At 36.9% G+C, this 25,800-nt stretch overlaps 1 protein-coding gene across 2 annotated transcripts; it reads right to left on the reverse strand.

Moving 5' to 3' along the window:
* Positions 1 to 25,800, reverse strand: Dgke (diacylglycerol kinase epsilon). Of its 2 annotated transcripts, none has more exons than XM_026407810.2 (12): positions 25,716 to 25,800; positions 24,855 to 25,340; positions 16,239 to 16,398; positions 14,021 to 14,140; positions 12,734 to 12,877; positions 12,215 to 12,372; positions 11,829 to 11,880; positions 10,484 to 10,597; positions 7,632 to 7,703; positions 4,255 to 4,382; positions 3,923 to 4,034; positions 1 to 3,567 (listed from the first exon to the last, which is right to left on the reverse strand). In XM_026407810.2, the coding sequence occupies exons 2-12, from the start codon at positions 25,316 to 25,318 to the stop codon at positions 3,391 to 3,393; spliced, it is 1,701 nt and encodes a 566-aa protein (XP_026263595.2). In that variant the 5' UTR covers positions 25,319 to 25,340; positions 25,716 to 25,800; the 3' UTR covers positions 1 to 3,390. The 2 variants fall into 2 exon arrangements, with proteins under 2 accessions (XP_026263595.2, XP_026263596.2); XM_026407811.2 differs by having other exon boundaries at positions 24,855 to 25,336; positions 25,716 to 25,794.

Here is a 25,800-nt window from a genome sequence, read left to right on the forward strand (position 1 = left end):
TCTTGCTTTAATATTATTTTGAAGGAAAATTGCACAAAACTATCAACCATTCTATTGAATGGCCAAATTTGGTATTTGAGTCCACATCAATTTGTATTTTAACAGAACCTTTAAAGTTTTCTAGTTAGTGCAAATTAAAATCCCCATAACATAAATTAGATACAATTTTACTTTATAGTACAAATGCAAATTATTTTTCTTGACATGCTGGTAGTATTAATTTTTACAGTGCAAAACAGACTATGGAATTTCTAAGTCACAGTATATTTTACAATTCTAGGCAAATACATTTCAGAAAGTAAACACTACATGTTCTTGACATATCCTAAAAAAATAAAAATAAATAATTTTAACTATAAAAAATTTACAAACATTAGCATTACAATAAAGGTTCACATCTAATTGTTGCAGAAAACCTAAATAATTTAAACCATGTAATCTTACTACTAGACGACTCCTATTAAATATAACAAAGACTGAAAATTATTATCTACCTCAGGGATCTATAAGAGCTGCCAGGTAATCAGTATTTAAGCCACTAAGTTTATGAGGAATTAGGAATGTATTAGGGCAGTAAAAGATGAGAGAAATGTGAAAGGATATGGAAATATGTTTCTTCCTGAGAATGTAGAAGTTATTTTTTAATATCAAGACAATTTTAAATGGAACAGAAAAATCTTATGGTGAATTATTTCATAAAATGTAGAATCCTGGTAATATAAACAATTAACACCCTACTATATAACTTGCAAACATGAATTATTACAAAATGTTTTTATTTAAACAAGGCACAGGCCTATACATTTATCTGAAGTGCTGGGCAACTAGTGCTAAAAAAGTAAGTGAATTTTGTTAAAATTAAAGATAGCAATATGTTTTGTGATATAGTATTCCGAAATAACTTTCCTAAATAAAAATTAAACCTGAATGAATCAATAAGGCAGCAGAAAAATTTCATGAAGGGTCAGCAGGAAAAAAAAAACCTCATTAGATTATAACTGAAAAATGTGTTTAAATAAATAAAGGCATTATACATAAACTTAAATCCAGTGTAACATTATGGTTAGAGTAATTTCAACAATTAAAATTATAGTTATTTTGATTATTTTAATTCTGATATTCCAAATTATTTACTTTGCTTCGATTACAATTAACACTATGAATTATAGGTATAACCTACAACAAAGTGAATATAACAATGTATTAATAAAGTGTGGTAACCATAAAAACTTTGATCATGAATTAAAGGATAAACTTCATTATACTCAAAACATGATCAGCCCATAAAAGAAAATCTTCAAAACTCTCCCACTATGTCTGCCATGGTTACCTGATATGAAAGGTGCCTGAATAAGTTGAAAGTAGACTTGTGTACAAAATCTTTCAATACTGGAATTTAGCATCACATTTGGACATCTGAAAGAAGTTAATTTAACAATGTAAAAGTATTTTATATAACATACTGATTACTGCATACATTAGAAAGTTCTTTCAAAACGTGGTCTGGGGTGACTCAAATTGAAGTTTATGGTTCATGTGGGTCATAGCAGACCCTTAAGGGGAGCCACTGGGATTTTCTAGTTTTTCAGAGATTAATGTCATGAAAGACCATTAAGCCCACAAATAGGCCATTTGTCAGAAAAACACCAGGCTGGAGGCCCACTGGGTGTGCCCAACTGCAGACCCTTAGGGTAAGGCTGGTTAACAATGGCAGAAGAGCACCCTCTAACGGGCATCCATGGAACTGCCCCTCAATAAGTTTTTGGCATTGAGGGACAATGTCTGCATTTATCCAAAAGCACTTTGCCAGTGCTTTTCATGCCCTACCCACTTTAAACATAGAGGAATGAGAATATTTAGGTAATATTTCTGGGAGGAGAATTAAATTAGGATTTTATTACATGTCTTTTTTATTTGTTGGTACTGGGGATTGAACCAAGGGCCACTTTACCACCGGGCTACATCCCCAGTCCTGTTTTAAAATTTGAGAAAGGGTCTCACTAAGGTGCTGAGGTTGGCCTCAAACTTCTGATCCTTCTGCCTCAGTCTCCTAAATCTCTGGAATTACAGATGTGTGCCACTGCACCTGACTTCATATTTTTATCTAATTATAACTAGGATAATTTATGTGACCAATTTAACTTATTAAATAAACTATATAATACAGTGTAAACACTAAACACAAGTATCATACAACAAGGTAAATAATAAATAAGTTAAAAATATATCTCTCATTTTAAAATAAATAGAACATAAACATTTTAGCAGTGGTTTCTGTCCACTTACCTCCCCACGGGGAAATTCTTCTAAGAGTTTTAAATATGAAAGACTACCCTATTTTAAAATCTTAGAAGACCATTGAATATTGAAAACATGAGTTAGTCTTGAACTTTTTTGAGCAATTAACTGATCAGTAAGTTTCTTTTAACCATTTTTTTTAAAATTGTTGGAACCTGTAGCTTTTAATCCAAAAACGCTCTAAATCGTATTTTAGATTAATCCCCCTATCTGGTTCTCTTTTGATATAAAAAAAGATCCTTGGGTTGGGGGTGTAGCTCAGTGGTAGAGAGCTTGCTTAGAATCCTTGGGCACCTGGGTTCAATTCCCAGTACTGCAAACAAAAACAAAACAAAATGAAAAAATCCTGAACTTTCGCTCAACATGGTCATGGACAGGATTAATATCAAACAATAAACAGTATCTAGAAGTCTAAAAATGACCAAACAACACTTTACGCAAATTTGATCATTGTCTTTCTTTTACATTTCTCCTTTAAGGGTTTGAAAAAGCATGCTGCAGGAGACTGCCTAGCATTCACCATGCCAGTTTGACATGAACCATTTCCGTTCAAAACAGCAAGCTAATTTTTAAAACAATATGGAGTCACCGAATTAAAAATTAAGATGGAAATGATTTTTCTACCCACATACTGTCCATCAAATATTTTATTTAAGAATAAGGAATGAGAGTGCGTATTTCAGAGTAAGCTTCACTCTCAAAATATACAACCATGAAAAACATTTCATGTTCAAGTAATCTTTAGTGATTTTTCCAAAGTTAGTAACATGGTCAAAGTATGCTGAAAAGAGAATACGCATTTATACTAACTGGAAGTTTGATTGTTTTGGGAATGCTATTTACATAAATGTGTACCCATTAAATACTGTATATATTTTTTTTTTTTTCCTGTGCTGGGGATTGAACCCAGCGCCTCATGCATTAGGCTAATATTCTACCACTGAGCTAGATCCCAGTCCTTACATGTATATCCATTATACTATGAGTGAAATTAAGACTGAATAGCTGATAGAGAATTTCTGCTTTTGGATGAACATGTATCTACTGGCTTGTGCAGATGCTACACTAAGTTTTCATTTTCTCATTTGTCTACTAAGTTTCCTTTATGTCCTCTTGCTCTGAAGTACTAGAGATGTCATCGTCCGTCTGTTCTCCAGAGAAATACAGCATTGAAGCATGTGTCTTGTGAGTTATGGTGACAGTGCAGGGCCCCTGGGCCCATGGCTCTCCATCTACCTGCATTGGCATCATCGAACACTTCAAAATCAGCTGATGTTAGGAAAAAAAAAATTAGAAAAAAGTCAGTACCAAGAAGTTCAGAAAGATCTTCCTTACTAATACCACCTATGGTCCCTTAATCCTTCTGCATCTCATTTCTAGAAAACTAAACTCAATATATGAAAATATTCACGGATTGTTTAGGGATTCATTTTCAGGAGATGCCTTATTTCTTTGACTGGATTAAGGGCCATGTTTTCTGTTTCTTTCCCACCCACTCGAGCCTCTGAAGTAGGGTTACCAACAGCATGGGCCATAAACCTGTTTAGATAAAAAAAACACCATGCCTCCTTTCTTCAACAGATGAATGGTCTGAAAATAGAGTATTACAGCATATTTTACCTACCCGAACTGTATGTGCCTGTCCTATTCGAAAAGGGTTTGCGAGTTTCACTTGAATCTGAGCACAGTGGAAAGACCCATACACTCCTACGACTTCCAGTAAACCATCATCATGCCTAACAATTGAAGAAGGAAATATGGATCATATGATGCAATGAAATAAAATCAGCCAAGTAAGGGCACAAATGGGGCCATCTAACACAAATGGGGCCATCAACCTATTAAATGTTTATATTACTGAGTATATAAACAAGAAAAGCTGAAAAAAAATGTGAAAGTCTATAATAATAGGGTGTTTTAAAGAAAATGGTGACTTAAGATTGTGAATACACATACCTGGCTAGTGGGTAAGTCTCATCTCCCATTCCTTCCCATAATCTGCAGCCACCACCCCAGTAGCCAATGTTCAGAACAATGATGCCTTCCAAATTAGGCAGCTGTACTTGCTCACCATCCAGTTCTAGCTTTAAAGAAATGTAAGCAGTTAGTTACCACAGGGCAAGTGACTTCCACACATACCCAGCTGGAATCATGAAGACATGAGAGAAGCAGGTGTAGGAGAAGACTATTTCCCACCTCTCACTGGAGATGGTCTGGGCTTTCCCACCTCCTCAGTGAAACTTTTTTAAATTTGAGAGAGGGTCTCCCTAAATTGTCCAGGCTGGCCTCAAGCTTATAATCCCTCTGCCTCAGCCTCCAGAGTGGCCAGGATTATAGGTGTACACCACATCCAATCAGTGGAATTGTGTTTAATTAAGGCATTAATAATGACCTTTTTGTTAAATTCCATCATTCTCTTCAGGCCTTGTCTAACTCACAGCTTACCTTTGACCTGATACTAATGAAGCCTCTTTTGTACCTGAAAACTCCTTTGCTCGCTGGGGACTCCTACCTCTGTGGCCGGTACTAAGCCCTTCTCTCCATGCTGCAGGCTGTGGGGGGCAGTCTTAGCCATCTCTGTGTTGACAGTTCTACTTTGCTGGCACAGTTTGCTGGCGAGTTGGGCCATATTCAAAGGCCCACAAAACACTTCTACTGACTGTGGTATTTATGATGCATATACAAAACAGACAAAACCCTTCTCAGCAACCTGCTTCCCCTCACCAACCTATTTCATAGGGAAGAGCAGCACACCCCTCACCTTCCCCAAGCCAGAAACATGGGATTTATCTTGGCCACCTATGCCTTTCTCCTCCACATTCATCAATCTGAAAACAGGTGAGGCTACTTTTCTCTTTTTTTTGGGTACCAGGAATTGAACCCAGGACTGCTTAACCACATTTTGTTTTTTGAGACAGGGTCTCACTAATTTATTTAGGGTCTTGTTAAATTCCTGAGGCTGGACTTGAACTTGTGTTCCTTCTGCTTCAGCCTCCCAAGCTGCTGGGATTACAGGTGTGTGTCATTGTGCCTGCTTGATACTACTTCTCTATCATTTGGGACAGTACCTTAGGGCAGAACCATCATCTCCTTCTTCTGCTTGTTCTAACCGGTCTGTTTATTACTAGCTTTACTTCTCTCCTGTGCACTCCTCACAGAGCAGTTGGATTGACACAATGCACCTAATCCCCATGTTATAACCCTTCAGTGGCTTGACTCTATGCTCATGACAAAATTCAAGCTCCTTAATAGGCCAATACAAACCTCTGTGATTTGGTTTCTGTCCATCCTTAGCTTTTGCTACTATGCTTCTGTTTGAACACTACTATATCATGTTCTCCCTTGCCTCTTCGGCCATGTTTGCATGGCCGAAGAGGCAAGGAGAACATACCATAGAAAGATCTTCTCTACCTTCTTCACTTAGCTAATTTTTAATTTTTAGATTTCAGCTTGTTACTTTTTCTAGAATGACTTCATATTATTGTCATTTTCCTTAGACAAGTATCTGAAGATCCTAACTCCTATAAGACCACCTGCTTTTTTATATCACTTCTCATACCATGTTGCAATGTGATTTAAGTATCTTTTTTCCCTCTGGGCTGTAAACTTAGAGAAGGGATTTATCACTGCAACTCCAGTATTTAGGAGTACCTTGCATTTTGCAGGTGGCTTCAGAAACACCTTTGTATAAATTAAAACTCAGACAACAAAATAAAGTGCTATTTTATATGTGCTACCAATATTATCAAAGCCCAGAAAGAAGGAAATATAATAAAGTATCCAGAGACCTTTTTTTGGTACAGGGAAATGAATTCAGGGGCACTCAACCACTGAGCCACATCCCCAGCTCTATTTTGTGTTTTATTTAGACACAGGGTCAGTGTTGCTTAGGGCCTCGCTAAGTTGGTGAGGCTGGCTTTGAACTCACGATCCTGCTGCCTCAGCCTCCTGGGCAGCTGGGATGCCCAAGACCTTCTTTATGGAGAACCTGGCTATTTTGTGTGGTGTGGCTCCCACAGGCTCTTGAGTGTTTGCTAACAGCATGGCTTTCCTTGGCTAATGTAAATTTGGCTCCTTATTCTCTGCTCACTTTATTCTCTCTTTTCCCAATATGTTTATTATCTCTTCCCATCTTACTTATTCCCATACTTACTTTACTAGTTTTGGGTCTCTCCATTAGCATCTTTGTTGTTTTTATAACCATTAGATTATTATTACTTTTTATGGACAGAATGCCTTTATTTATTTTTATGTGGTGCTAAGGATTGAACCCAGTGCCTCACACATGCTAGGCAAGCATTCTGCCACTGAGCTACAGCCTTAGCCCATTAGATTATTATTATTTTTTTAAATATTTATTTTTTAGTTATAGGTGAACACATATCTTCATTTTATTTTTATGTGGTGCTGAGGATCGAACCCAGTTCCTCACACATACTAGGCTAGTGCTCTACCTCTGAGCCACAACCCCAGCCCCCATTAGATTATTTTTAAAAGCAAGCAAGAAATACACACAAGGTTTTGCCATCTCATGTTATCAGGTATACTGTAACAATAATCAATCACTAGAATTCTACTTTTACTGTTTATACATTTTTGCTTTGGTGGTGGGAATTGAACCAAGGGTTCATGCATGCTAGGCGATCCCTCTATTACTGAGCTACATCCCTAGTCCTTACCATCACTCCTTTTTTTCTGTTTTTTTTTTTTTTTTTTTGGTACTGGGTGCTGTATCACTTAGCTATCTCTCTAGATCTTTTTATTTTGAGATAAGGTCTAGTTCTCCATTCTGGCCTCAAATTTGCAATTCTCCTATCTCAGCCTCCTGAGTAGCTGGGATTATAGGAATGTGCCAGCATGTACAGTATTATTTTGTTTAGGTATATAAGAGAGAGATCGCACCAAAACAGTCTGAATTGAACTTTGCATTTAAATGTCTTCTGAGCATTTATGATAAATCAGGCACTCACTGTAGTAGACAACTTAAAGTGCAAATCATTAGGGCATATCAGTTAAAAGATTTGGGTGTTAGGTAAACCTGGGTTCAAACCTGACTACCCATGCCTGTGAAACCAACTGTCTGAAAATGGGCAAATTATTTAAATTCAGTTTTCTCTTCTGTGTAATAGCAATATACTACTACTTGCCTTATAGTTTATGGGAACTGTTTAGAGGGATAATGTATATAAAGCACTCAGCAAAGTGCTTGGCACACAAATAAATACCCCACATATGTTAGCAAAGTAACTTAAAAGAAGAATCAGCATTTCTGTTAAAAAACCTTCATAATCCTGAAAACATCTAAAACTTTGTGGAAGGTATTTGTGGCTTACCTCAATTTTTTTATTCAAATCTTTACATTCTTGCACTAAACAATCTTTGGTTCCATAGAATAAATAAACAGCCTATGAAAAATGAACAAAAATATGACATTAAAACAAATCTCACAAACCCTATTAAATGTTAAGAAAAAGACACTGTACAAAGTTCCCCATTCTGCCTTGAACAGCATTTCCTTGGAGTGGAATGAACACTGATGGACAGAAGGGCACTCCAAGGGATGCTTTGGTGTGTGATTCTCTTTTACCAGCCTTTTCATTTTACATTTCATTCTATTATGCTACTCTTGGCTTAAAGAGTTCTATGTGAGCACATGACTAATAGTCCCAGAGACTTGGGAGGCTGAGGCAGGAGGATTATAAGTTCAAAGTCAGCCTCTGCAACTTAGCAAGGTCCAAAGCAACTCAGTAAGACTCTGTCTCAAAAAAAAAAAAAAAAAAAAAGTAAAAAAGGGCTGGGGATGTGGCTAAGTGGTAGAGTGCCTGGGGTTCAAATCCTGGTACAAAAAAGAAATAAGATCAGTAGCCCCAGATTAGGATGAGTCCATGGTCTCTCTTCCTAGGTATGCTGCTCATTCTTCAGAGACTCAAGTCTGGCCCTTGTACCTGAGCTTCCTTGGAAACTTTCCCACCTCTCTCTTTCCTAAACAATTCTGACGTTATGCTGATATCACATTATACTGTCATTTAAAAAATTTGTTCCCGGTGAGCATTATCTCTCCAATTGGACTATACACTCAGGGCAAGATTCCAATTATACAATATTTATTAAATTATACATTTTCTGAAAATGAAAAAAAGAGTTGAACTGTGGTACAACAGAGGAAATGTTAATCATCCCTCTTTTGAGGTGACAATAAAGGCCATACTTTTTTTGGTGGTAATGGGGATTGAACCCAGAGTACTATACCACTGAGCTATAGCCCAGCCCTTTTAGTGTTTTAATTTTGAGGCAGGGTCTTGCTAAAGTTGCCCAGGTCTTGAACTTGTGATCCTCTTGTCTCAGCCTCCAGAGTAGCTGGGATTATAGGCTATTAGTTTAAAGTTTAGTCTGTTTTTCAGAAGGAATAGGGGTGGTTTATGTTTAAATGATGTTTTTCTGCTGATTACTCCAATTACTTAAGGAAAATGCAGATAAATTAAGCAAATATTTAATGATTCATTTTGAATATAAATATTGAATACAGAAAGGTTGATGAAGTACAGAAAAGTTAATTATCATTTATATAAATAGCAATATTTATTGCTTTAGTTAACTATAATAAAAGGGAACGAAATAAAATTTGAAATATTTGTAAAATAGGCCCAGGAACAGAATTATTTATTTTGTTTTAATTTAAGTTTTTGGTACTGAGGATTGAACCCAGGGGTGCTCAACTACTGAGCCACATCCCTAGCCCTTTTATTTATTTATTTAAAAAATTTTATTAGTTATTGATGGACCTTTATTTATTGATTTGTTTATATGTGGTTCTGAGAATCGAACCCAGTGCCTCATACATGCTAGGCAAGTGCTCTACCACTGAGCCACAACCCCAGCCCACATCCTTAGCCCTTTTAAATATTTTATTTAGAGTCAGGGTCTTACTGAGTTGCTAAGTGCCTCATTAAGTTGCTGAGGCTGGCTTTGAACTCACATCCACCTGCCTCAGGCTCCCAAGCCACTGGGATTACAGGCATGCACCACCACACCTTGCCAACCTTTTTATTTTTTTGAGACAAGGTCTTGCTAAGTTGCTGAGGCACTTGGGGTCCTATGCCTCTGACTCCTGAGTTGCTGAGATTACAGGTGTGTGCTAACACGCCTGGTTGTATTTGTTTTTCACATTATTTTGTTCTATCATTAAAGTCATTTAAAAAAAATTCTGAGCCCAGAACAGTGGTGCACGACTATAATCCAGTGGCTCAGGAGGCTGATGCAGGAGGATCATGAGTTCAAAGCCAGCCTCTCCAAAAGCGAAGTGCTAAACAACTCAGTGAGACCCTGTCTCTAAATAAAATAAAAAATAGAGCTGGGGATGTGGCTTAGTGGTTGAGTGCCCCTGAGTTCAATTCCCAGTACCAAAACAAACAAACAAAATCCAAAACAAAGCTTCCATTAAAGGAACTGACTGTGCCAGAAACCAGAGTGATGACCATAGCTAAGAGTCACAGTAAACAAGTGCTCTTTTCCTTACCTCATCTGTCTTATGGAGTTTTATAAGCCAATGGTTTATATTTTTTCATTAATGACTTAACTAAAATTTTACTCTGCCTAACTGCCTTTCCAATTTCAGTTGCCATTTATATAAGTTATCATATATTTACTTTTCACCTAAACAAAATATGTTGAAAAACATTCCAACATTGAATTTTCAAAAATCTGTTCCAGTTAGGGGCTGGAGTTGTGGCTCAGTGGTAGTGCACTTGCCTAGCATGTGTGAGGCACTGGGGTTCGATTCTCAGCACTGCATATAAATAAATAAATAAAGGTCCATTAATATCTAAAAATAAAATAAAATAAAAATGTGTTCCAGTTAATAAAATACATTTAAGAATCTAATTTGAGGGCTGGGGTTGTGGCTCAGTGGTAAAGCACTTGCCTAGCACATGTGGGGCGTTGGGTTCAATCCTCAGCATCACATAAAAATAATAAAATAAAGGTATTATATCCAACTACAACTAAAAAAATATTAAAAAAAAAAAGAGAATCTAACTTGACAGTCCTACACAACAGAGCAGGCCAATGTTTCTATAAGTTAGTTCAATTAGAATCTAAGAGATCTAAGAGTGCTAAATATAATTGAACTATTGATTTTTACTGTACCTTCAGTGATAAGCAGGAAATGTTATTTTATCCAACACACCTTATTAAGAATTCTGCTAGAAAACAGAGATGGTGCCTTCTCACGATGAGCATGAAAATTGAGAGCCATGAGAGCATCAGGTCCAATAGAAAAATAGTTGTTCATTGTGAATTCCTGTGAGAAAGGATAAGCAATAGACTGTCTCTCTGCAAGCAGGTGTCATACTTCAATATGTAAATCTTAGTCTTTTGTTCCTTTTTGAAAATTGAGTACTTTTTAAATTTTTCACATACAGCTACTTTATACTCTTTGGTGAAGTTACTAGAAACAAACTTCAGTTCTAGGCTGGTAACTGAATATGAATCTGACTTTCCATTTCTATTTACCATGCCACACTCATACCCCAGCATCTAGAAAGGCTCTCCTCTGTGCACTCAGGGTTTCACTTTGACAGTCCCAATGCATTTGCTTCAAACCTTCTTTGTAACTCTCAGTTTCTATCAGTCTCAATCCAGGCTATAGACAGCTTATCTTATTTCCCGACCTAGCCTGGACGCCCCAATCTATATGTCTAGCTCTGTTCTTATTCCTGAGTTAACAAGCTCAAACTTCCAACTCACAGTTATTTGAGTTGATATACCCCAAATGTAACTATTTTCTTCCTACCTAAGCCTGAAACTTCCTGTTTTTCTTATCTTGGTTAATGCCGTTTCCATATATACAATAATAAAAATCAGAACTCTAGTAGTAATATGCGTTTTCTCTCTTTCTTCTTATACCAATAAATTGCCAAGGCTCGATCAATTCCAACTTTAAAATGTCTTTGAATTGTCCTCACTCTAAGATTCTCCTTGTTAATGCTCTCATGCGGCTTCTAACTTATTTTCACACTATCTCCAGAATATCTTTTTGAAATACAGATTTGGGTTGGGGCTATAGCTCAGTGGGAGAGTGCTTGCCTAGCATGAGCAAGGTCCTGGGTATGATCACCAGCAATGCAAATAAAAACAAAAACACAGATACATTATCTCTGTACTATTTGCTGTTTGCTAACCACGCCTCACACTATTTAACTGTTCCTTCTGTGGAAAGTCCTTTGTTCCTTTCTCTGTTGATCTAAACTATATTAATCTTTTAAGGGCCAGCTCCCACATCACTTCCTCTGTAATTTCCTCAGCCTTATCTGCCAAGGCAGAAGGAGGTATGCCTACACCTTGTTCTTCCCCACAGCACCTTTTACAGAAGCTAGTGAGGTGGGCACATGGTCTCTTCTGTTCCACTACCAGCTCCTTCCAGATAAGCACCAGGCCTCTGCATCCAACTAGATAGTGCTGCAACTTATGCACTGTGGACATTCCGTGTCTGTTTGCTAAAACTATTCATAATAGAAGCACTAAAAACATACCTTAGGCTTCCTTAAGTTGTAGTATCCTTTATTTGTTATCTGAACTTTCCATCTGGAAGATAGGAAAAAAACAAAACAAAACAAACTTTTAAACCAAAAACAGTACTCTGGATGCCTGATAGATGAGGTTTTTCTATTAAAATAACATTAGAGAAAATAACCACATCTGAGAAAGAATGCAAATTTTGAGAAAGTACTCAGCATACTTTGCCTTTGGACCTTACAAAATAACAAAGACAGACATCAGCATCTACTTATAAGTAAAACTAATATAATCTTTTACATTCAAATTACATTTAAGTTCACAGCTACACAAGTCTTCATTTACAAACCAAATACTATTCCCAACATTCAAGAAATACACTTTTTGGCAAAGTGTAACTTACCGATCTAGTTTGATTCCATCTGCTTCCATTACATTTCTTAGGACCTGTGTAACTGGTATTTCTCCAGCATAACCTGTACCCCAACCCAGTGTATTGGACAGATCATTGCCTGTTCCTAGAGGCAAGACTGCAACTTGTGGAATGTATTTTTCTTGTCCCTAGAACATGGAAGACATACTTCAGATTTTCTCTTTAAATAATGTATAACATAATAATATTTTGTAAAACTTGAAAACCAAAGCAATAAAGACAAAAATATAACAATTCTAGGTTGTACTAACTGCTTTATCACAATATCCCATCCTTATCCATTTGAATTGGTGATGTTTTCTAATATTTCCTACATAATTAAAACAATACTGTATAATTAATCTTAGAAGTGCTTCTGTAGTAGTAAGTTTGTTTTTTCTTTTTGTTTTGTTTTGGTGCTGGGGATGGAACCCAGGTCCTTATACATATTAGGCAAGTGCTCCACCACTGAGCTACATCCCCGTTACAGCGGTTCTTAAAGACAAATACCTTAATCTTCATTTCATCAACTGCATCCAGGACCCAGCCCACAGTCCCATCTCCTCCACAAACAAGTACTCGAGCTGAATAATAGGGAAGAAGAGTACAAAGTTGCAGGGCTTTGAAAGGAGGAGTTTTAGTTACATCAAAAACCTAGAAATGAAAGAACAACAAAAAAAGTATTTTTATACAATATTGTCCTTCATCTGAGAGATTATTTCCCTGTAGATGAGTAGGCATATAGTTAACTAATACTGGCCACTGTGTATTTATCATTAATAACATGTCAGGTACCATGCCAGGCACTTTATATATTCACCATGGCTTATGCCCCACACTGACAAAGTAGGAATTCTTCTTATTCTATTGGCCAGGAAACTGAGGCATGCAGGAAGGTTAAATCATTTGCCTGTGTAAATAAATGAATGCTCGAGTCCATTTATGATATCATATTGCCTAGTTTCCATTCTAAAATTTTAAAAATGAAGTTATAATTTACATATCATCAAATTCACCTGAAGTAAACAAGTCTACCATTTTTAGTTAGTTTATCAAGTTGTGAAACTGCCACTATAATCCAGTTTAGAACATTTCTATTGCTTTAATAAGACCCTCCAATGGCCCTTTGCAGTCTCTCCTCCTTTCCAACCTTAGCCTCAGGCCAACAACAATCTACTCTGTCACTACTGATTTGTCTTTTCTGGACAGGTCACATATATGAATTGTATAATATGTGTTTGCCTGAGCCTGGCTTCTTGCACTTAGCATAATGTTTTTGAAGCTTATTTACTATAATAGATAACTTATTCCTTTGTATCACTGAACAGTATTCCATTTTATTTGAGGACACACATTTTGTGTATCCACTCACCGACTGATTGACAGTTGAACTGTTTCCATTTAATGTGCGATGAACATTTGCATACAAGTTTTTGGGGAACATGTTTTCATTTCCCTTAGGTAGATAACAGAAGTGGGATTGCTAGGTAATATGGTTTATGTTTTTCCACACATCTGAATGGCTTGATAGTTGTTTTATTTTTTTAAAGATCTTCTTTTTTTTTTATTTATTCATTTATATGTGGTTCTGAGGATCGAACTCAGGGCCTCACACGTGCTAGGAGAGTGCTCTACCACTGAGCCACAACCCCAGCCCCGATGGCTTGATAGTTTTATAATTACTATTCTTTCCTGTTACTACATGATTAGTGACTTAAAGAATTAGTAAAAGCTGAATTCAAGGGAAATTGAAAATGCAAAGATTAATAAAGAAAGGAAGGTGATCTGTTTAATTACCTGGACTGGATTTAACAGGATCCTAAATTCTCCCAATAGTCCTTCTCCCATGTTAGTTCCACTGCGGGAGTTGGCCAGGATTATTACTGGGGTCCACTGTTTTCCAAACTTGGAGGCTAGCTAAAAATATTAAAACGAGTAAAAAAAAAGTCTCAGAGATGACAAACACAACATTTTTCATTCATTGATAACAATGGTGCTGGAATTTGCTGAAAAAACAATGATACCAGTACTATCAATATAATATGAAAGTCAAATAGTTCTAAGAATGAAAGAAGACCTTAAGAGATTAACCTTCCAACTTAATGTACAATTTTCCTCTATGTTACTTTAGGTAAGTCCTCCAGCATATGCTCAGATATGTTAGGAAGGAAATAACAAGGCAGTTCATGCCACTGTTAAAATAGTACCAAGTTCTGGATTAAACTGAGGTGAAAGTCTGCCTTTCAATAACTTTCATTCATTGTTCTAATTTTGCTTCTAAAGCAACTGGATATTATTTATTCTTCCACATAACGGCTGTGTTTAAACATCTGAAGCAATGTACAGGTTGAATATTCCTTTTCTGAAATGCCTGGAATCAGAATATTTTCTGATTCTGGAATATCTGCATATACATAATGGGATAAGGCCCAAGTCTAAACATGAAATTCTTGTTTCCCATATACCTTCTATAGACAGCAGAAAGTAATTTTACACAATGTTTTTAGTGTGCCTACATTCTGACCACAACCCATCAAGTTTAGAATCTTCTATTTGTGGTGTCATGTCAGCACTCAGAAAATTTTGTATTTTGCATTTTTTGATTAGGGATGCTCTACCTGTAATATGAGTTTGTCTCTCAGCAATACATTTCAAGTCCTTTCAACCATTCATGGATATTGATATGGATTTTTCTTTGATCTCTTTTCATGCTTAATTTTCCTTTGCTGGTTATATTCTAGTTGAAAGTTTTTTTTTTTTTTTTTTTAAATGGGGTACTCAAAAGTGGATTCAAAAATCCATACTTGTAATAGCCAAAAGCCAAATAAAATTTTATAATCTAACCATTTCTTCTCTTTCCCTCTCTTCATAGATTTCAACATTAATAAAGTCATTCTGTGGTTTTAACTCAGTGATTCTCATACCTCTTATAATTTCAGATTAAATTCAGATAAGAGGCTGTACATTTTTTAAAAAGTGTATCTTAACCTTAACAATATTAAGGTTTAAAAATTTTCGTATATTCAAGTAGGGAATATATATATATATAAATTTTTATAATTATTCTTTAAGAGCTACATAAAGATTGAGAGATATTTTTACATTGATTTTCACACACACACAGCAAATCCTTCACCAACAACTTCAATGTCTGGTATTATTTATTGGAGCATCCAATGTGCAATATAAACTTTTTTTAGAGACCTCATGTAGAATTCCACATGGAAAATTCTTTTAGAACAAGGTGTGAGGAAAATTCCTATTTTCTTTTCACTGACAATAATGAATTTCGAATTTGGCTGGTCATCAGAATTATGTGAGGACCTTAAAAAAATATGGATTTCCGGGCTCTACCCTAGATCTATTAAATCAAACATGGCAATGAAACTGGACTAAAGAATTCTTTTTGGGGGGGTAATGGGGATTGGACCTAAGAGCACATTACCACCAAGTACATCCCCAGTTGTTCTTACATTTTCTTTTGAGACAGGGTCTTGTTAAATTGCTTAGGGCCTTGCTAAGTTGCTGAAACTGGACTTGAAGTTCTGATCCTCCTGCCTCAGCCTCCTGAGTCACTGGGATTATAGGCAAGTGTCACCATGCCTGGCTTTAGGAATCTATTTTTAAAAAGCTAGGTTCAAATGCAGGCAGTGATTTAGAAATCACTAGTACATTTTTGATCTCCTTCTAGGCATGAAAGAACTCAAGAGCCAAAATTTTTATCACACTTCTGGGAATTGGTAGGGTTTTATAGCTTACCATAAAGGTATTTTACATCCCTTCTTGTTCTTGACCTTTTATTTCCCTTCCCCGCCACATTTTTTAATTGGTGAATTATATTTGTACCTAATGATGGGATTTATTGTCACATATCTGCACACATATAATAATTTGGCTAATCTTTTATTTATTTTATTTCTGGCTCTGATTCTTCTCACAAATGCAGAATTAACAATCTCATACACTGACTCAACTTTATAGAAATAATAATATAGGAAAAATAATCTCTAATTACCACTTCATAATCTGTTTTTTTGTCTTTTCGCATCTGGTTAATGTAAGTTAAATAACTTGGTGGAATGATGATATTTCTGAATTCTCCAAAATCACACTTTTCATTCTTTAAGCTATTTTTCATGCACTCATCATGTATTGTTTTCTGACACCAAATACACCTGAAGGAAGGAAGAAACAAAGACATATATTAATTTTAAACTATAATCTTATTGAGCTACAAACCAATTTTTTTTGTCAAAAATGTAAATAATAATTTCATCATTATTGAATATAAAATCTGGCACATGTAAGATATGTATCTATGCCTGCATTGTGAAAATAGTTACAAGTTTTGAATGTTACAAGGTTTGAATGAAAATATAACAATGGTTCTCAAACATCTTGAGCCCCAAGATCCTTTCAGGGCATCTGTGAGATTAAAACCATTTTAATAATAATACTAGGAAATTATTTCATCCTCATTCTCTCAAAAATGTAGTTTTTTTCCCCAGAAGATGTATGATGTGCTATAACAAGAGACTGAATGTAAACATTTTCATAAAAATATGTTATTATTTTTAAAAATATGTATTTTAGTGATTTCTTTCTTTCTTTCTTTTTAAATATCTTTTATTTTATTTATTCATTTTCACGTGGTGCTGAGGATCGAACCCAGGGCCTCACATGTACTAGGCAAGTGCTCTACACAACCCCAGCCCAGTGATTTTTTAATTCTGATTTATAACAAGGTAAATATCAATAGCTATCAGCCACGTTAACAAAAGCCACCTAGAACAGCAACTGTTATGTGTTAGTTATTTGTGCTTTAACTGAAATACGTTCTTGAGGTCTGCAGGCTTTGCTGCCTAGATGTGCCACTGCTGAGCCCTAAAGACATTCTCAGGTCTAAACTGAAAATTTCAACTTATAAATGTAAGTAAAACAGTCAACTGCTTTTTGGGCAGCTCATAAACCAAGTTATGTTTGCTTTTGAAATACAGATAAAACAAGTATATTTAGATTTGCCTCTGTGTTCAGTACCAATGTATACAACAGGCAGGGAACAGTGCTGGCGAGGTCTGGGGTTTCTATTTTTAATCTGCTAAGTATTTAATCCACTCACAGATAAAGTAGATTGGACTGGACAAAGTAGGCCACCAGAAAAAAATGGTTTTAGTTAAATGAATAAAAAAAAAAAAAGAGGGTATACATTTTTCCCCCATATATTAATTCTCTTGGTCTTCTATTTTAAGGGTGTTTTTTCCTTTCAGATGTTCAGATTTGTCCAATAACTGCTATTTACCAAGAGTCCTGTTTACTGCTAAAAATAATTATATGCATATACGTAAAACTATAATAGATGATTTCACAGCTAAAGTATAATACATCTCTCTACTGGTTATCATCAATTTAAAAATATTATATATATATTCAATATATATATATAATATTACTATTTTCAACACCAATACACTTATTTGTGGGAGACAGGTCAAATTTTACCAAGAACTTTTAAATTGGGTAGGACTAGAGACAATGATCTGTTTAACTTGTGGGAATTCATAACTGCACAGGTAACCAGATCCTGCCTGTGAGGATTACACATAAAGCATTCAGAGGAGAGGATACATTTTGAGGAGTCACATGGCTTCTCATTTAGAAAATTAGTGCTGAGGAAAACGAAGGCAGATCCCTGCTTTGGCCTCTTCCCATGGGCTACAGGTGACTGTGGCCTTGGAAAAGGGGATCATACTCTAAAAACAGGGTAGTGTTATTGAAAGAAATTAGAATGTTGTAAATATGTCAAATTTTCATCTACATGAATGTTTTGTTATACATTAATTTGAAAGGATGCCCACAGAATTACTTCATAATATTAGCTTATATTTGAGAATTGAAATATTTAGAAAGGTATAAAATGAAAATTATCTACCAACATTCTTAATTCCTTTGATATGCTTATTTTCAGTTATTATAATACATACAAATTTGTTTTTTGGGTTAGGAATATGATATCTATATTGATCTATAATAGATACTACTTTTTTTCCTGTTACTATTATTATTATTTTTGTGGTGCTGGCAGGGGATTGAACCAAGGACCTTGTGCATATGAGACAAGCGTACTACCAACTGAGCTATATCCTCAGCCTCTGCTTTTCTTCTGTTATATCATGAATAATTTTATATGCTATTAAATATTTATTAAAAACATGGTTTATAATACATTATGTGGATATAACATAATTTATCTAGCCCCTTACCTGTTTTTTTAAAAAAACATTACTTTGTTCTTGTAAGTATAAGCAATGTGTTGAACAACCTCAAACATAAAAGAGATAATTTCCTTACAAGTGTAGAAGTTTCTGAATCAAAGGGCATACATTTTCCTAAGATTCTATTTAAAGGTTCCTGGTCACTAGGTCAAACTGAACTGTCTTTTGCTTTGTGAATTCATTTATGTCCTATATTCATCTTTCAGGAGGTTTTAAAAACTGCAAACACATGTGTTTACCAATTTCTTTTGTATATTCATTGAAAACATGCTTCAGTATTATCTCTCTGTGGCACTCAGGATTAAACTCAGGGATGCTCTACCACTGAACCACATTCCTAGCCCCTTTTTAAAAATTTGAGACAGGGTCTTGATAAATTTAAATTGCCCAGGCTGGGCTCAAATTTGTAATCCTACTGCCTCAGTCTCCCAAGTTGTTGGGATTAAGGTATGTGCCACTGGGCCAGGCTAGTTTCCTCTTAAATGTACTTTTTAAAGTATTTCAGTTTATGTTTTGATATACAGATCTGTACTTCTCTTTGTAGTTTATTCACATACTATTATGCTTAAAGTCTTTTATCATTTCCAATTTATATATTCATCTGTAGCTATTTTCTCCCCAAAGAGCACTTGTCCTAGCACAATTCATAATTTTTTTGATTCCCACTGATTTATGACACACTTATCATTTACTAAATTCTAATTAATTTCAGAAGAGGTTCTTTTTGTTGTTGTTATTGAAGTGCTGAGGACTGAACCTAGGGCCTGACAGTTGCTGCTAGGCAAGCACTCTGCCACTGAACTACATCCCCAACCTAAAAATAATTCAACAAGGTAACTGTTATTAGCTTTTGCTCTGTAAAGATAAAAGCAAAATGCTTACTAGTTATTCAGTGTTATATTTTTTCCTTAGAAACAACATCTTCAAACTTGAGATCTATTCTTTTACTCACCTTGTATCTTAGTATTTAGCTTAGTCTAGATTTCAAAGCCAATGGAAAAATAAAAAATTGGGGATAGAGTTGTGGCTCAGCGGTGGAGCGCTTGCCTCACACATGCAAGGCCCTGAGTTCAATCCTAGCACCACATAAAAATAAATAAACAAAATAAAGGTATTGTGTCCATCTACAACTAAAAAAGATATTAAAAAAATAAAAAATTGGGGCTGGGGATGTGGCTCAAGCGGTAGCGTGCTCGCCTGGCATGTGTGCGGCCCGGGTTCGATCCTCAGCACCACATACAAACAAAGATGTTGTGTCCGCCGAGAACTAAAAAATAAATATTAAAAAAAATAAAAAAAATAAAAAATTAATACTATCCTGGTATTTTAGTTTAAGTACCATGTCACTGGGTAACTGCTTAAGAGTTTTATTTGTTCCTATATTTACTTTGAAATTTTCAAACTTTGAGAGAAATCAAAAGGGTAGCAAAATGAATACCCTTAAACTCACCCTTCACTCTGATCCCCCTGCTTCTAGAATGTTAGGCAAGTGCTCTGCTACCAAGCTACACTCCTCAAATCCTGATTCCTTTTTTTGGTGGGGGGAGTACTGGGGATTAAATGCAGGAGCACTCAAACACTGAGCCACACCCCCAACCCTATTTTTAATTTTATTTGGAGACGGGGTCTCATTGAGTTGCTTAGGGCCTCGCCATTGCTGAGGCTGGCTTTGAACTCTGGATGTCCTGTGTTAGTCTTCCGAGCTGCTGGGATTATAAGTGTATGCCACAGCACTGGGCCCTGATTTTTATATGACAGTGGAATGCATTACAATTCTTATTATAAATATAGAGCACAATTTTTCATCTCTCTGTTTGTATACAAAGTATATTCACACCAATTCATGTCTTCATACATGTACTTTGGGTAATAATGACCATCACATTCCACCATCATTTCTAACCCCATGCCCCCTCCCTTCCTCTCTAACCCCTCTGCCCTATCTAGAGTTGTCTATTCCTCCCATGCTCCCTCTCTATACCCCACTATGAAGCAGCTTCCTTGATTCTTAATTAATATTTTCTCCCATGACTTGCTTCTTTCAATATAAATGTATACATTGCTAAATCATCTGGAAATACATTTCGGATATTGAGATTTCACCCTTCAAAATTTCAGCAAGTATTTCCTAAAAACAAGGATAACCTTGTTTTTAAAATGTTATGCTTTTTTAGCACCTGCCCAGCATGTATAAGATCCTGGGTTCAATCCTCAAGCACTGTAAAAAGTTAAAAAAAAAAAAAGGTAAAATATTTTTAATTTTACATTAAAAACTGGTATCCCTATGACCTAGCATTCAAGCATTAAACATCTTACTACACACTTCCATATCCATTAATTCATCTTATTTTTGGTACATTTTCAAATAAATGGCAGATATAAAAATACTAAATAACAGCCAGTAGGTTTATCATTTTCTAGAGTTCATTACTTGTTTATAGGTTTTTCTTGTGATGTAAAATTTATATACAATGAAATGTACAAATATATACATGTATTGAAATTTGAGAAATGAACGCCTTCATACTGAAGTCCTTATCAAGATACAGAACATCATCTACACTATTCCTTCATGGGAAAACATGGAATGCTTTGCAGATTTGCCTTATTTTTGTTCAGGAGTATAACTGCTTTACTTTTGTTAAATCAAATTATTTTAGAGACACAGTCTTGTTATATTGCCCAGGATGACCTCTATTTTTTTTTTTTTTGGTGGTACTAGGGATTGAAACTCAGGATTACTCTACCACTGAGCTATATTCCCAGCACTTTTTAAACTTTTTACTTTGAGACAGTCTTGCTAAGTTACCAAGGCTGATTTCAAACTTGTAATCCTCTAGCCTCAGCCTTCTAAGTAGCTCAGCCTCCCAAGTAGCTGAAATTTCTGCTAATGCACTCCTGGGATCATGCCATCCTCCTGCCTCAACCTCCTGAGTGTCTGGGACTATAGTCACATATCACAATGCTTTTATTTTTTAAAAGTTTAGCAACAAAAAAATTCTGCTGGCAAAATTGCTTATTACTTTCTTTAAAAATAGTTACTTGTTCCCAATTGCTTTTTAGTATGCTGGAGGGGGCACCTATATTATACTTGAAGTTGTGATGGTCAATTATGGGATTCATACCAGAATGGGGTTTGGTAAACTATGTCTTCCACCTGATCTTGTGGACAAAGTTTTATTGGAAAACAGCTATACCTATTAATTTATATATGGTCCATTGCTGGTTTTGTACTAGGCAGAGTTAAGTAATTTCGACAGACCAAATGCTTCCCAAAGCCTAAAATGTTTACTTTTGGCTCTTTAAGTATCATAATATAAGAATATTCATCTGCTTTGCTTCAGCAGTACTGGTGATTGAACCCCAGGGTGCTCTACCACTGAGCTATTTTCTGGTCCTTTTTATTTTTTATTTTGAGACAAGAGATTCCCAAATTGCCAGGGCTGTATTTGAACTTGTAATCCTCCTGCTTCAGCCTCCCAAGTTGCTAAGATTACAGGTGTGCTCCAAAGCATTGAGCTTCACCTCTGACTTAGAAGATGGCTTGGTATCTTTTATTGTTTCAGATAATTAATGAAATATGACATATACCAATAGAATACAGAAATATAAAATTTAAGATCAAAGCTGAGACTAAAGTGGCTTTGTTTTACTAATCATAGTATGTAGGGAGAGAAGAGGGAGAATAATGAAGAAAAAGCCTTCTTATAAACAAACCACAAAAAAAAACAGGGCTTGGGTTGTGGCTCAGTAGTAGAGCACTTGCCTAGCATGTGTGAGGCCCTGGGTTCCATTCTCAGCACCACATAAAGACAAATAAATAAAGGTATTGTGTCCATCTACAACAAAAAAATATTAAAACAAACAACAAACAAACTTAAGTTCCTTTTCTCTTACTGAGAGAATATTACAGGGAACAAAGATTTAGTTAGTAAATAGAACAAACACTTAAATATAACCTAATTCCCTACTGTAGTCAGAATCGAGAAGAACAAAAGGAAGGAGAGAGAAGTAGTGATTCAGATATGAGGTACAGAATACATTGTAGTGGTTGGGGTAGAGGCAGAAACACACAAAAAGAAAAAAGTCTATAGGGAAAACAGACTCTAGCACAATATGTGGCACAAAATAGACGACAAATAAATAAGTATAAAGACCTATTTTGCAGAGTTTAACAGGGCTGCAGGTTTAAAATCAGTCACTACCTGTTATTACCCCCTTTCAAATGATTAGTCTGAGCTCACCAGCTTCTCTAAGAATGTGAAGCAGAAAGGAAAGAAGCCCTCCCCATGGCTGGATAAAATCCAGAGAGGGACTGTTTTGTGATCATATGTTCTAAATAGTGATGTTTTGTTTCTTCTTCCAAAATCTCATTTCTACAGAAGGTCACAATAGACTATAATCCTGAATAAAATTATTAGCTAAAATAAATCAGTTTAGAATATTGTAGAATCCATACAACTTGAGGATACTGCTTTTTACTTTTCGGAATAACAAATATTTCTTAAATTTATATAGAGACCATTGCAGGCGGTGAACAGACTAGACTGCTCAGTCCCTAGGAATAAGCTAATCAGAAGGAGATCTATCATTACAAACTTTCACTGCACTCACTGGGAGAACACAAAATTAAGGAATGAGACTCAGGTTTTAAGAGATACAAAAACATGGCAGTGATTCTCCAATTTCAGAGTTATCTGCTATTCAAACAAAGACTGCCAGGTTTCTGGTTTAGTGGGTCTGGGGTGGGGCTAGGGTTGCCAGATACTAAACAGAAGATGCCCCGGTAAATGAGAATTTCAGATAAACTACCATTTTTTTTTTTTTTGGTATAATTCCCAAATGTTAGATTTTTACTTGTCAAATCTGGCAAACTAGAATTTACATTTTTAAATAGATTTTGAAGTGATAATGATCCTGCTGGTTTGGGGATGTTACTTGAGAACCCTGAGATAAAGGATATGTCATCATCAAGAAGGAAAAATTTGGGGAAGCGGAAGTTGAATAAATCAGGCAAGGGTTTGTAGAGGCAAAAAACAGGAGATTTAATTTGCGCACAGAGAATAGAAGGAAACAACAAAAGTCAATTCACTGTGACATTTATTTTAAGTCACTGGTAACTTTGCACTCACTGATTAAGGACAAAAGGCAGGTTAGACAGAACAACATCTAAATACTAAATACAAACAAATAGTTAAAAAATTCTAAAATTGTCTAAAATATATCATTTTGAAAACTTATTAAATCTAAATCTGATAATGTGTAAAATTATTTAGGGTAAGATTTAAAAACCGGTATTGACATACCAGTGCTCATGCCAAAAAACAAAACAAAAACAGAGAGCTTGTTCTACAAAAAAGAAAAAAGTGGCTTATCCTATTTAGTCCCAGCTTTCTACTATAGCTTGTAAGTACGTTCATGAGCTTTTAAAAACCCATTACAATGAAGATGTCCAGACTTATGGGAGGCTTGGTATCAGCATTCCTAATCCTGTTCTGGGGGTAAGAATTCCTTTGTAAGTCAGTCCCATTTTACCTTTAATTTCCTCAACTGTGAAATGAGTTAGAACAGATGACCTGTAAGACATCATTCCCTTCTACCAATCTCTAACAAGAGGAGGTATATCTTCATCTATTTCAGACACTACTTAACCACATAAATGTTTTGTCCATGGTGTATGCAGAAGCCACTGACATATTCTTGGTTTAATCAAGATCGTGTATCTAAGATACTACACAGTCTTGCAAGACCATCTTGAAACTCAAGAGGAGTTTTCATTTCAGTGTTGGTTTTTTTTTTTTTTTTTTAAATGTGTTTCACTATGGCACCCATAGCAAAAGACAGTTAAAGTGCTGCCCTGGAATTACACTTCTTTTTACAATACAAAGCCGAGGATGAATCAGTTTTGTGATTGAAAGGAAAATTTATTTGGCCATATTTCATTTTTTCTTATGTAAACTGGGGAAACATATAATGGCCAAGATGCAGGTAGCACTTAAGAAAGATAAGAGTCAAGTTTTATTGTCCCAAAGGGCATGCTGGCAAAGAAGTAGAGGAGAGAAGCCTCTTCTCAGCAAGACTACTGCAAAGGCCGTTTTCCACAACATCAGAAGTGTCTGTCCTGAGCAGTTCGGGCGGGCAAGAGGCTGTGATTACCGGAGGCCTCTACACGCCTTCAAGGAAACCTGACTCCTGAGGGGCGGGACCCGGGTTCCATCCTCAGCACCACATAAAAATAAAGGCATGGTGTTGTGTCCATCTACGCCTAAAAATAAACATTAAAAAAAGAAAACCTGACTCCCACAGATACAAAAACATGGGAGTGATTCTCCCATGGAGCGTTCCTACATAGGCCATACCTGTAATCGCAGAGCTTGGGCTGACTGCCACACTGCTGCTTGCACACCACACAGTAACTGCACAGGGGCACGTTGCCTCGGATCCAGTGGTGGGGCATGACATCCAGGGCCCTGCCCTCACTCTTGAGCATGATCTCCTTGCACTGGAAGCGTTTGTCGGCCTTCTTGAGGCAGCCCTCGTCCACTCGGAGCCCGCAGCAGTCGCAGAAGGCACCCTGCAGAATGTGCTGGGCGCACACGCAGCAGTAGGTGGGCTGGCTGAACAGGTCCGTGTCCCGCCACCCGTGCTTGCTCTTGCGGAAGATGTCCCTGCGGTGCAGTTGCCGGCGCGACCTCTGCAGGCTACACCAGAAGGTGATGAACACGGGCAGCAGCACCGAGCACAGCGTCCACAGGATCAGGTGCCCGTCGGCGAGCAGGCCCTCGGCGGGCGGGCCCGACCCCGGCTGCCCCTCGCCTTCCATCTTTTCCAAGGCCGGAGTCTAACTAGGAGAGAGCAGGCGGTCAGTGGGGGCTCGCCTTCCCCTCGCAGGGCTCCGTCCGGCTTCTCCCGGGCCAAGGCGGGCTCGCTCCCGGCCGCTCGGCCTGTTTCTGGAGTCGGGAGCCTGGAGCCGAGGACGCCTCAACTCGCCACGCGAAGCGCAGGCCTGGCGCCCCAAGGGGCACGATACACATTCACAGGCTCCCTCACCTCCAAGACCGGCTCTGCTGACCGCGTCGGTAACCGCCGGCCCCGCGCTCCCCTCCGGCACTCAGCCGTTTGGTACCGGCGCGCCGCCTTCTTCAGGGCCCCACCACCCTCGCCCCTTTGACTAGGCCTTCGGAGACCCACGCCGCCTCCCCGACCACCCCGGGCCCTACCTCTAGCCCAGGCCTCCGCTGGCGGTCCCGCGCCCCCACCGCAGGGCCCGACTGTGGGCCCCCAAGTGGTGAGGAGACCGCCGTG

The sequence above is a fragment of the Urocitellus parryii genome, chromosome 7 (assembly GCF_045843805.1).
Source record: "Urocitellus parryii isolate mUroPar1 chromosome 7, mUroPar1.hap1, whole genome shotgun sequence".
Taxonomy (NCBI): Eukaryota; Metazoa; Chordata; class Mammalia; order Rodentia; family Sciuridae; genus Urocitellus; species Urocitellus parryii.

Bases quoted from the DNA above. Each gene is read 5' to 3' on its own strand.
- Dgke (XM_026407810.2), bottom strand. From the start codon at position 25,318: ATGGAAGGCGAGGGGCAGCCGGGGTCGGGCCCGCCCGCCGAGGGCCTG. The intron at 10,598-11,828 runs GTATGTTTTTAG...CCTTTCTCACAG, and splicing joins ACAACTTAAGGAAGCCTAAG to GAATTCACAATGAACAACTA. The intron at 4,383-7,631 runs GTAAGCCACAAA...ATTTCTTTAAAG, and splicing joins ATTTGAATAAAAAAATTGAG to CTAGAACTGGATGGTGAGCA.